The sequence below is a fragment of the Platalea leucorodia genome, assembly GCF_965183815.1.
Source record: "Platalea leucorodia genome assembly, chromosome: 3".
Taxonomy (NCBI): domain Eukaryota; kingdom Metazoa; phylum Chordata; class Aves; order Pelecaniformes; family Threskiornithidae; genus Platalea; species Platalea leucorodia.
In genome coordinates this window covers 22158472-22171437 of record NC_138825.1, presented here as the reverse complement: position 1 = coordinate 22171437, position 12966 = coordinate 22158472, and the positions used below count along the sequence as shown (strand labels likewise).

Here is a 12966-nt window from a genome sequence, read left to right as displayed (position 1 = left end):
TACTCTCATAGTTGAATACATCTGTTTCCAAGATTGAAGACTGAAAGAAATTTTATCTGAAATATCTGAACTGAACTAAGTGAAATATTTCTCTGTTATGATGTCACACGTTGGGGAAAGCTGGGTATGTTAGTAAGTGGGTACATTATTACTATGAAATACTTGAAATTGTAGGGAATGCTGGACAGTTGCAGTGGTAAACTTTTGTATCCTTATCAACTGTGAGCTACTCATTATTGCACCATAAAGGCAGTGACTTATGCAAGAAGTACATGATTCTCTTCACATCTTCCTTTCTTGCCCTTGTCTTTATGACCACAGACACTGTTACCTTTTATCTTGGTCTTTTCATAAAGATAAGCTTGATAACCTTGTACTGATGGGAAATTACCAAACAGCTCTGTCTTCACAAGCAAGTGGACCTAAAGATCAGGCTGGGAATTAAGCCACAAGAAATATTAATGTCAAGGGAAAAATGACTTGTCTTTCATTCGTACAGTCATCATAAAACGTGACTTGAATATATTTACTGCCATATTGTAAACTGTGATAAAACTCACAGTTAGGCTTTCTTAGAGCTTTTTATCAGCCATGGCAAATAGGTATCACCTCATTTTACAGGATGTGAAATATAAAAACGTCAACAGAGTTCCAGGGGGCCTGTCAGCAATGCTGTGTGCTACAGCCGCGATGCCGCACTGGGCCTGGAGAGCATGTGTGGGCACGGGGTGAATGAATCATTGCGTTCCTGTAGCGTGCGGATGTTTCCTTCATCTCGGGGTGGACCAGGCTGTAAGAAATGGCAAACTGTCTGAGGTGCGTGTGGCAAAGGCGTACCAAAGCCATTCATTGCAGCACTAAGGAAGATACCTGTTTCTGTCTTGATGCTTTTTCATAATGCGATTAAAATATTAAACTGCTCTAGATGGGCGCTGAAAATGAAATGCTTACGTATTTTTCAGAGGCTACAGAGCAGTAACTAAGCTTGGATCTCGGGCCCTGTACGATGGGGCTGTGGAAATGAGAGTACGTAGAGCAAAAATCAATAATCACGAGGATATGATAAGAACACGAGCAGGGCCTCTAATGCAATTAGCAGTGGTGATTGCTCACTCTTGTGATGGGAGCTGGCAATAAGTGGAGCAGTAGGATCAACTGCTTCTATCCTAGTTGCAGAACAAACCCCAAACAGCTGAAGTTAAGAGTGCTTGCAAATACATCATTTAAAAGGGCTCTTAAAAAAACCCCTCAGCTCTCCAGAATGTCCTTTGACATGCACAAAAAAGCAGAATCCTTCACCTTGACCATCAGTTTTGCCAAGTGCCTCTTCATTTTGGGAGCAGCTTCAGAATTTGGCCTTTGAAAAGTTAATTTTTTTTAATTTATTTTTTTTTAGCCATTTGATAAACCAGCAAGACGACTCTATTATATTACCTATCCCTTCTGGGGTACGTCTTTTATCCCCTTTGTCCAGGCCGTGCTGAACAAATCACACAGGGTCTGAAAAGAGGAGGGAGAAGAAGTTTTCTTCATTTTTCTCCTGTACGTGACCACCGTGACTTCTGCTGTTGTTCTGCCGTTTTAGATCTCTGAAGCAATATAAATGCGATGGATGCGAAGAAGAGCTAATAAAAAAGCGCAGGCGCAGGTGGAAGTAGCCCATCTTTTTGGTTTGCACGCGTTGGTAGCTAAAAGCGGAGCAGCGAGGGGGAGCTGAAGCTGCGGAAGGGCGGGAAGGGCCCCGCTGGGGAGCCGGCAGCCCGCCCGGGCCTGCCCCTGCCCGGGCCTGCCCCTGCCCCTTCCCCCGGGGGACTGCCGCCTTACCGCGGGCTCTCGGAGGTCACCGGGGGCGGTGAGCCGCTTGCTGGGCGGCGATGGCTCCTCTCCAGCCGAGACGTGAACGTCTCGGCGGGGCAGGAGGGAGAGCGGCGAGGCGGGCGTTGGGGTCCGCTGCCTCCTCACCCGGCAAGGACGCCTTCCCTGCGCCGTGGGCAGACCGCTGGGCCGTCCTTGTTACTTCAGCGGGCCTCTGCTGGAGAAAACCGCCATTAATGAGCAGAAATCAGGGGCAGGACCTTCCCTCTTCCCCCTCCAGGGCGGGGAGAGCCCCTCTGCTGGGAGGGAGCCCGAAAAAGCGCCGGGGTCTTGCCCGGCGCAGGCGGCCGGGGGGTCCCGTCCCCGCGGGGTCGGGGTGCGGGCAGGAGGCCGGGAGGGAGGGTCCGGGCGCTGCCCTCCTCCTCCTCCTCCTCCTCCTCCTTCTCCTCCTCCTCCTCCTCCCGCCGCGGCGGCGGGGCCGTGCCGGTCCCTCCCCCGCCACATCGCCCTCCCGCCGCCGCTGCTGACGTGTCTGCTCCCTCCCCGCCGCCGGCGCCCGCCAACATGGCCGCAGCCCCGCCGCCGGACCCCCGGCCGCTCCTCGCCCTGCTGCTGCTCCTGACCCCGCCGCCCTCCCTCCTCTGCGCCGCCGCCACCGCCGGGCCCGACCTGGGCCGCCGCTTCGCCGAGCGCAAGCGCTGCGCCGACCCCGAGTGCAGCAGTGAGTGGGGGCGGCGGGGACGCGCCGCGACCCGGGGAGGGGGCCGGGGGCGGTGGGGGACCCCGGCCCGGCGAGGGCGGGGGGGAGGCGGACGGGGAGCGGCCCGGCCCGGTGCCCCGGCGCGGCCCGGGGGCCGCCCCCCGCCCGCGGGAAGTTGTTGGGGGAGAAGGCGCAAACGCCGGCCGCCGGCCGGGGGCAGCTCCCGCAGCCCCCCCGGCTCGGGCGCCGAAACCGGGGAGCATCGGCAACGTGGAGACGCGGCGCCCACCCGCGGCGGTCCTCGCCCTTTGGCCAAGTTTTCGGATCCCCACGGCGCCTTCTGGTTTTTGGGGTCTTTTTGGTTGGGTTTTTTTTTTTTTGCTCCCTCCCCCCCCCCGCAAAACCCTCTTGTAATAAACGCGCTCTCTGGGTGTTCTTCACGCGTTGAATAATTTCGGGGCTGATTCACCAGGACACAGACGACATCTTTCAGCCCGTCTAATTTAATATTAATAATTAGCTCCGTAATGCACTTCTGAAATGTAATTCTCAAGTGCTTTGTCAAACGCTTGTCTTCATCAGTGAGCTTCCTTTTTTTTTTTTTTTTTTTTTTTTTTAAATAATCTCCTCTTTTGGTTATACTTTCAGTTAAGTTCTTATCTCGACCCAATCTGGAAAATGGGAAACCGGTGGGTGCGGGGGGGATTTTGTTTTCTGCTAGTTAGCAAAGACCTCTTTCGTGAAACTGTTTTATTATTATTATTTTTAAAGTAATACTTTGCTTTTTGTTTTCTTTGGACAGTGTTAATGTGCCGAGGGAAGGCAATGCAGGATTTTAAAGGTCCAGATTGTCGTTTCGTAAATTTTAAGAAGGGGGAAGCGGTGTACGTATATTACAAACTAATAGGAAAATCAACCGAGCTCTGGGCTGGAAGTGTAAGTACTGTAAAGCATTTCTTCTGTTTGCTCTTCTTGGCGCTTTCTGTTGGAATCCTTTTTCCTTCCTTTTGCCCCATAGAAGAACACTTAGGGTTTTGAACGTAGCTAAATAACATAATGAATGCCATTTTGTCTTGAGACCAGTGTGAAAGGGGATGCGGTTTGATCAAACCTAAGGCATTAAGTGCTGTGAAAAATGGGCAACACTAATGTGTGCTAAAAACTGTTAGAAAACTGCCTTTCTGTTGAAACCTCCCATCGCAGCACCGTAAGTGGTGGCCCACGAGCCTGCCGGGAAGCTGAGCCTCCCTTCCCATCTGAGGAGGCTTAAGCCTGCGTTTGTGTTTACCCTGACTGTGGTCTCATACCGCGCTCTGTGTAATCCTGCTAAAAATCATTCCATGCATGTGTTTTAATCACGTCTCTCTTCCTAATATTCAGCTGCTGTCTCCCCCATTTTATCTAAGCTGCACGCAGAATCGGAGGGGAAAAAAGTAGTAAAACTAAAAAGAATTAAGGTAAATACGACTTTTAAAAGGTCTGTCTCTCTTTCAGCTTTAGTAACACATTGTAGCGGCTTGCAGAGTAGTGGCCTTGTCTGAGTTGTTGTCATCTTTGGACAATCAAGAGAGGGTTACTGGGAAAGGAGGGTCCCCGTACTTGCAGTTATTTCATAGAAAACTCCTCTCGGCTTTCATGATAAACACCTTAGTTCCCTGACAGAAGCAGAACTAAGATACCCTGGCAGAAGAGCAATTTTTGTGGACTTCCCTTGAAAATGCTGGCAGTCTGGTGGTTGCTTAGCCCTCGTCCCTGTTGCCCCCTCCCCATGCTTCCCCTACGTACCTTTTTGTGCCCGAATCACTCACTTCAACCTCCTTTCTCACTCTGGTCTTCTACAAGGGACAGACAATTGCCTGCGGCAGTGGTCTGGGCTGCTCGAAGCCGCGCCTGGGTGTTGACTGTGGGACTAGTGGTTTAGTGAAAAGCAGGATGTATCACTTTCTCTAACCTGTTCAGGCTGGGTGTGGGCAGCCGAGCTCTCAGCAGGAGCTGAATCCAATTAGAACGATAGAGAAGAGAGCAGAAAACTGCAGCGCGTGGTTAAAGAAGAGTTTATAATTGTATCATGCTGGTAATTCCCTTCTGACATGTACTGTACCATAAATAATCTGATTAATTAGCCGGTACAGGTTTCCAGGGCTGCCAGTTCTTGAGACGCGGAGTAGCAACGTGGGGCCAGTTTTGCATCTTCTAACAAGGTGTAATGCAGGCTGCAAGATCAGACAGCAGGTTTAAGGTAATTGCTGAGTTAATATTCAGTTTAACTGTTCACTGATAGGAAGCTCATGCAACAGTTAGGTGTGTCTCCAAGTTAAAAGGATGTTTGCTTTAACACGTAAAAGCTGAAGTTGGCAGATTTAAAAGAATTGCAAAGCTCCATTTTATTTGTTGTCATGTTTTACTCGTGTCACACTATTTTCTGTGTTCCTTTTAGGGCAGTGATGACAGACTAATTCCTTTCAGTTGGTGGCTATAATCCTTATTTCTTTTTTTTGCCTGGTTTATTTGACAGCTTCTGCATGAATCGTAGTACTGCAGCAACCGGTTTGCAAACGCTGCAGCAGGGTCAGAGGTGCCTACCCTTGCACATCGAGTAGAGCACTGGTATAGTCTGGCCCTGTCCCCGACTTGCAGGTAGCGCTGGGGTCTCTCTCGTGCAGCGTGACTTCCCATGCCAGATTCGGCTGGGCAACTTGATTTATGCAGCCCAGCCGTGCCTGCTGTGTGCAGTCTTGGAGCTAGGGGGAGGCTGTTGCTTGCTAATTAAAACCAGGCTACCTAGCGAGGTCCGCGTTCAAACATTCTAGTGGAAGGCACGTTACCTTCTGCCACGGCCCTTTTGGGATCTCAACGCATGACTTTATGCGTGCTCGTGTGTGTTACTTGATCTCGTGCATCTACCCTACTGCCTTTTTCCATTCCCCAAAGTTTTGGGGGAAAGTATTTGTTAGGGCATAATGGCAACTAAGAAATCAAGTGATAATTGGCATTCTGATCTTTAGATGGGGACAGAGGTTAGGGGAATGTGTGTATGAGATGCTTCAACTACTGCATCCTGGGGCTTATTTCAAACAAGTTGTAAATACAGGCTCTAATCCTGCAATCGATTTTGAGGACCCATGAGAAATACAATGGTATTTTGACCTGAAGGGAGATGATCTGATAAGAATGGAGACTTTCACCAGGGCTGAAAAATCTATAGCAGTTGGGTCTGGGCTTTATTTGCCTTTGCTTTTCTAAATTTACTCTGCCCTTTTCAAGCCATTGTTGATTTTTTTTTTTCCCCCCTGTGCCAGCAAACATGCTGTATTTTAACAAAATAGATCCTTTATTTTATGATCCCAGTCTTGTATACTTTATTGTTTGCAGAACTCCCATTGAGCTCAGTGAGTATTTTGCACGTGAAAAAATTCTGAACCCAGCTATAATATATATTCCATACATTATATAGCATGCAGTTTTAAGCAGAGCTGTCTAAATCTCATTAATAAAGCAAAGCCAAATGCTTGGCAATATTCTAAGACCATTATTTAATAGTGATTTTATGGTATGAATTTCACGAATATTTCAGTTCCAGGAAAATACTTGTTTTTTTTTTTCTCAAAGCTGAAAAGGGGAGCACGTCTGGTACTCTCATTGTCCAGTGCACCCTGTCCTGCTTTGGAACTGGTCTCTTCTTCAGCATCCACCTCGCATCATTTACACCGTCAAGTTGTGTTATGTAGACTTTTCTCCTGTGCATTTCTCCTGCACTCTGTCCTCATCTTTAGCAGGGTCCAGAACTCCAGAACTACTTCAGATAATTCAAGTAAAAGCTGCTGCTTTTTAACAAAACATTTCAGCAAAGACACTGTAAATTCTTGCTGCAGAAGATTGTTATTTTATCTTGCAGCAAAGGGCTGAACTTTATTCCTTTGATTCAAGGTTGAGAAAACTATTTCTGACCTCATATTACAAGAAATGGACTTGACTGCAGATCATGGTTTTTTGGTGTGGTTGGTTACTTTTTGGTTTGTTTTCAAATCTTACATACAGGGTAGTAAAAAGGGAGACAGAGTGGGGTAAATTTAAGGTAGGACAGAGTATGTCTGGAGGACCCAGAGGATCAGGGAATTTGTTCCTATTGTTTCTGTGTTTTCTTAACGATGCCAGCGTTCAGAAAGGGCTGACCAAACCAGTTCCCTCCTTGGACTGATGTTCTGCGGTTATAGGTACCGGTGATGCCCGTGCTTTAGGGATGTGGGCTTTCAGATTAAAAACATTTGAACGCCTTGTTTCCCAGCTGTCTGTTTTCTGTCACTGACGTAGGAGTTGTGAGAAGCTGGTTTCTTTGTCGGTGGTGGTCAGTGAACCTGCTGCAGCTGGCTGCCACACGTGGGGAGAGATGCTACGTGTTTTGTCCACCCACGGCATTTTAGCTGGGGAGGGAATGGAACTGAAGGATGTGCTTTTTTCTCCCAGATTTACTTGGCATTCATAATGCCTTTCCTCTGTCGTGTCTGTAGAGAATGAAGAATGTTTCCTTTATTTGCACAATGGGGCTTTTTTTCCCTTACAAGAGAGGACTTGTAGGGAGAGGAGCAGATGAAATTTTGGGCACGCAGATCCCATATGGCTTGTAAACCACATAAGTAGCAAACTGGGTCACTGCGGAGGACTTGTATGGTCAGCAGCTTGGATTACACTAAATGAGTTTCAAATTGTGATGCCTAATTATAATGGTAGTCACACAGATTAGTCTGTAAGGAGGCTACTTTGAAGCTTTGGCTTTTGTTTTCAGAAAGATCATTTAAAACTGGCATAGAAGTTTGTAGAGAGAAACAGGCCAATTTAGAATAAAACTGTAGTATACCGCACAAGCTTTTGATTTTACTTGTCTAGTTTAATTTCCCATGCCAAATAATTCCCAAGAATCAACCTGCATACATAATATCTTTTCCATATGAGAGTATCTCTATGTGTATACAAAAGGTGGGGAGGTAATAGATTTATTTTTTTACATTTGTGTAACTAACTTCAGAGATCTCAACTATGGAAGGTAAGATCTGAAGGAATGAGAAATAGTTAAAAAAGGAAGCCCCAAATGTATTGATGCTTACTTTGCTTGCATAACAAAGAAAAAAAGGTATTAGTACGTATTATTTGCTGGATACAATTTTCCTTTTTTTTATGCCATTGTAAATCCAGAAAACTTCAGATTAGGTGAGCCTATTTCAGTGATATCAGTGTAACCATACATATACCTATATATCCCTAATTATTTTGACCCATAACTGGCTTCCTTTTTAATCTGATCTTTAACTGAGTGCTCTTCCCAAATAAACTTTTCGAGAAAATTGGCAATTGTCGTCTTCCTCCTGTAACAAAACATTGAGGAACTGACCAACACTTTTTTTTCCCCCGGATATTTTCGTTGTCTAGGAACTCTGTACCTTTCTAGGTGTGTCCATCAGGCTCTAATTGCCTGGATTATCTAATCTGCGCAGTGATAGCATGCTATTAATATTGGCTTCTTGACAGCAGTTGTCAGAACTCTCAAGTGAGAGCATTACTGTGTAGATCTTATCTGGTGAGTGATAAGAGAGATTCTTGTCTTCCACTGTTTGCCTTGGCTTAGCATGTTGACTTGCCTGAAGATAGCCATCTGCAACTGATTTTTGCTTGTATTAGTCACTGAAGAGCAACAATGCATGTGCAGAGGGGGTATGTTTTCCATACAGGTTTTAAAATAGATTATTACCTCAGATACAATTTTGCATTTTCCTAAAATCTGCTTTAAGAAATACTTTTTTTTTTTTTTTCCTTAAGCTACGAAGTGAGCGTATTTCAGGCTGTAATATTGTGCATGGATGTAAATCTTATTAGTCAAAGATCCTCTTCTGCTTACGACTTGAGAAAATACTTGAGGCATATGCAGTGCCCGTGAGAGCGCACAATAGCAGTTAAAGCACGTGAGCCAGAATGCTTGGGCTTCACTCCCAGCTCTCCTAATAATTTGTTGTAAGTCAGGCTTTAAAACACGAACAGTAAAATTTAGCAACTTCACAAAGGTGTTGTGAAAAGTAAGTATAAAACCTCAGTGAAAACTCTTGCATAAACAAGGCATTGCTAATATTTTTCTTTTATTCACTGTGTTATACTTCATCTAGAAATACTTGAGAGTGAGTTTGACGTGTTTGTTACTAGTGTCTGTAATTAGGATTTGAGCATAGTCACATGATTTCAAAAGCTTGTTTACTGCTTTTTGTTTGCTTGTGTTTGTTTTCTGGCAGGTTGGAAGTGATTTTGGATATTTTCCAAAGGATTTACTTGAAATAAATCATAATTATTCCAATGAGGAGCTAGAGTTACCAACAGATGTAAGTCTTATTTGTTATTTTTTTAATTGGGCCGCTTACTGTTTCTTACTTCGGCATTCAATAAAATCCCTGAGGGAATGGGAATATCAGTGATCCTTAGATACCTTTTATTAGTAAGCAGCTACATATGTGCGGAGATGCATATGTCTGTTGGGGAGTGGAATGTTTGTGCAGATAGGTATGTGGATGGGTGTGTAAGCATCAGCCCAAAATGTGGGCATTGATCTTCCTTTTCTTGAATATTCTGGTTTTCTTCTGACAAGATCTGTTTGGATTGAGCTCTAGAAATGCTGCTAGCTGGTTCGTAAGTAGGCTGTTTGGTATGTATTCAGAATTATTTCTTTTCCCAAACTTTAGAAGTTTAAAGTGTTATCAGAAACAAAGAAAACCTGATACGCTGTTAGCCCTTTGATTCTAGAATTGGTCCTTCCACCCTTACACACATAAATGGCTTTCATGCACTAACAGCTGGTAACTCCAGAGTTGGGTGAGTAAGGCCTGTTTGTGGATGCAGCTTCAGACCCTTATGAAATCGTATTCAGTGGCTTGCACTGCTATTTAATTTATTTTTCAGAAATTGTGTGACAAGCAGCTCCTGCTTGGAGGACTTGGTCATTTGAGGAGAGACCAGCTAAAAGAGATTGGGACAAACAAGCTTAGTGACGCTTGTTTCCTTCTCCTCACTGGCATTCAGCAATAGACTTGTTCTTAATTCGGGATGTATGTGATGAGTATGTTATAATACCGTCAACTGCATTGCTGACCTCCAGTTTGTTCCTCACTAGGAGGTCTTTGACGAGGCTAACACATGAGCTTTTTATTTAGGTTTTTAAGAGACCTTGGGCAAAACTTCCACTGATTTCAAAGAGAGTTCTGGTTAAAGACGAAAGGAGTTAATTCTGGACGATTGATATAATTTACTTTGCTGCTGCATCTCTCTCTAACCAACCAAATGGGTTTGGTCTCATCACTGTAATAATGAAAATAATATTTGTTGCTACTTATTCTTTTTCATTTCAGGAAACAGACTTCGTTTGCTTTGATGGCGGAAGGGATGATTTTGATAACTATAATGTGGATGAGCTTTTGAAGCCATTGCGAGAGACAATAGCAAATGAAGGGGAAACTGAATCAAGTGATCCAGGGACAAAACCAGCTGAAGGAATTGAAAGGGATGAGGAGACTGAACAGGTCGATACAGTAAAGTCCCTTGGTGCTTTGGAGACAGACAATCTTGAGCTAAGCACAGAAGACGACGACAAGGAAGCCCTCGCCATGACAGAGGAAGAAGACAGTTCTCTTACAGAAGAAACTGAAAATACTGGGGGAGACTCCAGTGTCAATAGTCACGAAGAAAACTCTCAGGGAGATCAAATTGCACATGAGCACTTGAAAGGAATGCTACATGGGAAACTAAAAGGGCTAGAAAGTGAAAATACCAAAAACACTAGTATTCCTCAGGGTGAAACCAGTCAACTTGACAAAGAGGGTGAAGAAGTCAATGCCTATACACTTTTAAACAGAGAACTCTCTGTGAACTTGAAAACAAAATTTGGCTCAACTGCTGATGCTGTTGTATCAGATGATGAGGTGACTGGCCTTGTTACATCGCTGGAAGATGATTTTAATGAAGATTTGAGCATTAATACTCATGATGCAGAGGAGGAGCCAGACTTTGCAGATCAGTCTGAAGAAATCCCTTTGCTGTCTTTTACGGCAGAGGAAGAAACTACATCCCCAGTGGATTTAGATGATGATGAAAATGGTGACATTGAGTCACAAAATCATGAACTTGATGAAGATGCAAAGGGTGCTACAGAGCTAAATAACCAAAGAGACAATGAGGAAGAACACGATTCAGATGCATCAGTTCTTAAGGATGCCTTCAGTAGGAGCAAGAAGTCGGGTGACAGTATAAGTGTGGACAGGTTTGAATCTCAACAAACAAAAGAGAAACAGGATGAGGTGATGCGAGTTAGTAAAAGAGAAGCACCAGCAACAACTCAACCTGAGGATCTCTCCAAAGAACTCCTTAGAGAGGAACCTGTAGGTGGAGGTGATCTGGATTCAAAAGAAAAAACAAACAAAAACGAACAGTTTGAAGAGCAGCTTACAGTTGATGGAACTGAGTCACTTACTGAAGAGCTGAAGAGTACAGCTGTGCCTGATCCTCATGTTTTGCCTAGTCCAGGAGATGCTCTGGAGTCCAAATCATTGCTTAAAAGCAAGCAAGATGCTTTAAAACCACCTGTTGGTGATATCAACAGAAGTCCAGAAAGAGTGCTGCTTGCTCAAATAGAGAAAGATGAGGAAAAGTTTGAGGATGACACCTTGGAAGACGTCTTGGAAAGTGATTTAAAGCACAAAAAGTTATGGGAGAAAACAAAGGAGAAAGGAAGAGCTGAGGACAAGCCTTCTATTGATGTTCCAGCCAAACCAGTGGAAGAGGTAAAAAATGCATCTCAACGTGACTTAAGAGATACTGACCTCTTAAAAGAGAAACCGGAACATGGAATGCCCGCTTTGGAGAAAGAGCTTCTAAGAGATGAAGAAGAGTTGAAACAAACAGAGGAGACTGATCATGAAAATCAAAAAACCACCTCTCTTAACAAAGAACCTGAACTAAAAAGGGGAAACACGAAAGAAACCCCTGCAGAGGAGGGAGACACAAGCCATAGAGGAGCTGTCAAGCAACCTAGGCCATGGGAAAATGAGACTGAGTATTCAGAAGCAGATGTGAAAGAAGAACTTTCAAGAAATCTTGGCAAGATGACAGCATTTGAAGAAAGCGTTGAGAAAAGTTCCCCTGAAGAAAAATCAAAAAGCACTACACAGAATACTAATACAGAGAATCTTACTCAGCAAGGAACTGCTCGTACTGAGGATGCAGATTCAGACAGAAATCTTGGCACAAATTTTTCTCAAGAAAAAAGCCTAAGACCAGAATTGCAATCTGAAGAGCCAGATGCTGAAGATGACCCTGACCTGAAACAAGTAGAAGAGCAGCTACTGGAAGATGAGAATGCTGCGAGTGCAAAGCTGTCACAAGCAAAGGCTGCAGATGTACAGGGCAATACACTAAATGTTAAAAGTGCACACCCCGAATTAGAAGGACTAAGTGAAGCTGTTTCGGGAACTGCAAATCCTACTTACGAAACAGGAGAGGAAACAAACTCATTTTCTAAGGAGGCTAAAGAAACAATCAACATGCAAGATGCAAGCGAGACTGGGAACAAAGATGTTGATGTACCAGTGAGTGAAGATGCTAAATTGGATGAGATAGAACGTGTCATGGAAGATGATGAGGAGTCTTCTGAAGCTGAGGAACCATCAGCTGTGGAAGAACATAATTTCCAATCTCCTGACACGGAAGACAACAGTGACTTTAACCAAAGGAAAGGTCGTCTCCCAGAGGGCATTTCACAGAAAGACTCCAAAGACGTGCAAAATTTAGAGCATACAAGAAATGACCACCAGCAATCTGCACATTTCCCCAGCCCTGCTGACAGCTCAGCAGCCACAAAGGACACTGTAACAGACTTCAGTGAGTCTGTGAAGCGGCTCACAATAATGAGGTATTTTCTTGATGAAAAGCGTATAATACGTCTACAAAAGTACCTTGGGCTTCAGCACATGGTTAGGATAGAAGCCATGTTTCACGACATGAAGGTAGAGATGGAGCTTGCTCAGAAGGCAAGCCAGAATAACGAAGATATAGAAAAAGCTTTGGACCAGATACTTGAGTTTTCAGAATCAAGCATTATGGATGTTGTAGGAAAAGTTCTGGATTCCAGAGTGGCAGAAAATAAAGAGGAGGTGGTGAAAGAGATGGATTTGTATGATGAGGAGAGTGCACTGATGGATGATATTCAAGAATTAATCTATTCTTTAAGGAGTAAATATTCGTCTGCTAGTGAGAGTGTCCCACTTGCATCTGTTCCAGAACAGGAAGATGATCAGCTGCACGTTCAAGGTAGGATGTTAAACCAGTTAATAAATAGATGAAATGGAAGTAAAACCCTATTCCAGACAACACTATGTAACCCAGAGAAGCTTTCGGAAGAGAGTGAGGGAGCGGAATTGAAAGAG

At 44.5% G+C, this 12966-nt stretch overlaps 1 protein-coding gene across 3 annotated transcripts in view; it reads left to right on the top strand.

The window, feature by feature from the left end:
• The first annotated feature begins 2342 nt into the window (after positions 1-2342).
• The window catches only part of MIA3 (MIA SH3 domain ER export factor 3), a 29134-nt gene continuing 18510 nt past the window's right edge, over positions 2343-12966 (top strand). For 2 of the 3 annotated variants that reach the window (XM_082306796.1, XM_082306795.1), the window contains exons 1-4: positions 2343-2536; positions 3318-3451; positions 8791-8877; positions 9898-12850. In XM_082306796.1, coding sequence (XP_082162922.1) covers positions 2380-2536; positions 3318-3451; positions 8791-8877; positions 9898-12850 — 3331 coding nt within the window. In that variant the 5' untranslated portion in view covers positions 2343-2379. The remainder of the gene's footprint in view (positions 2537-3317; positions 3452-8790; positions 8878-9897; positions 12851-12966) is intronic. The other variant, XM_082306797.1, reaches the window with a different exon arrangement.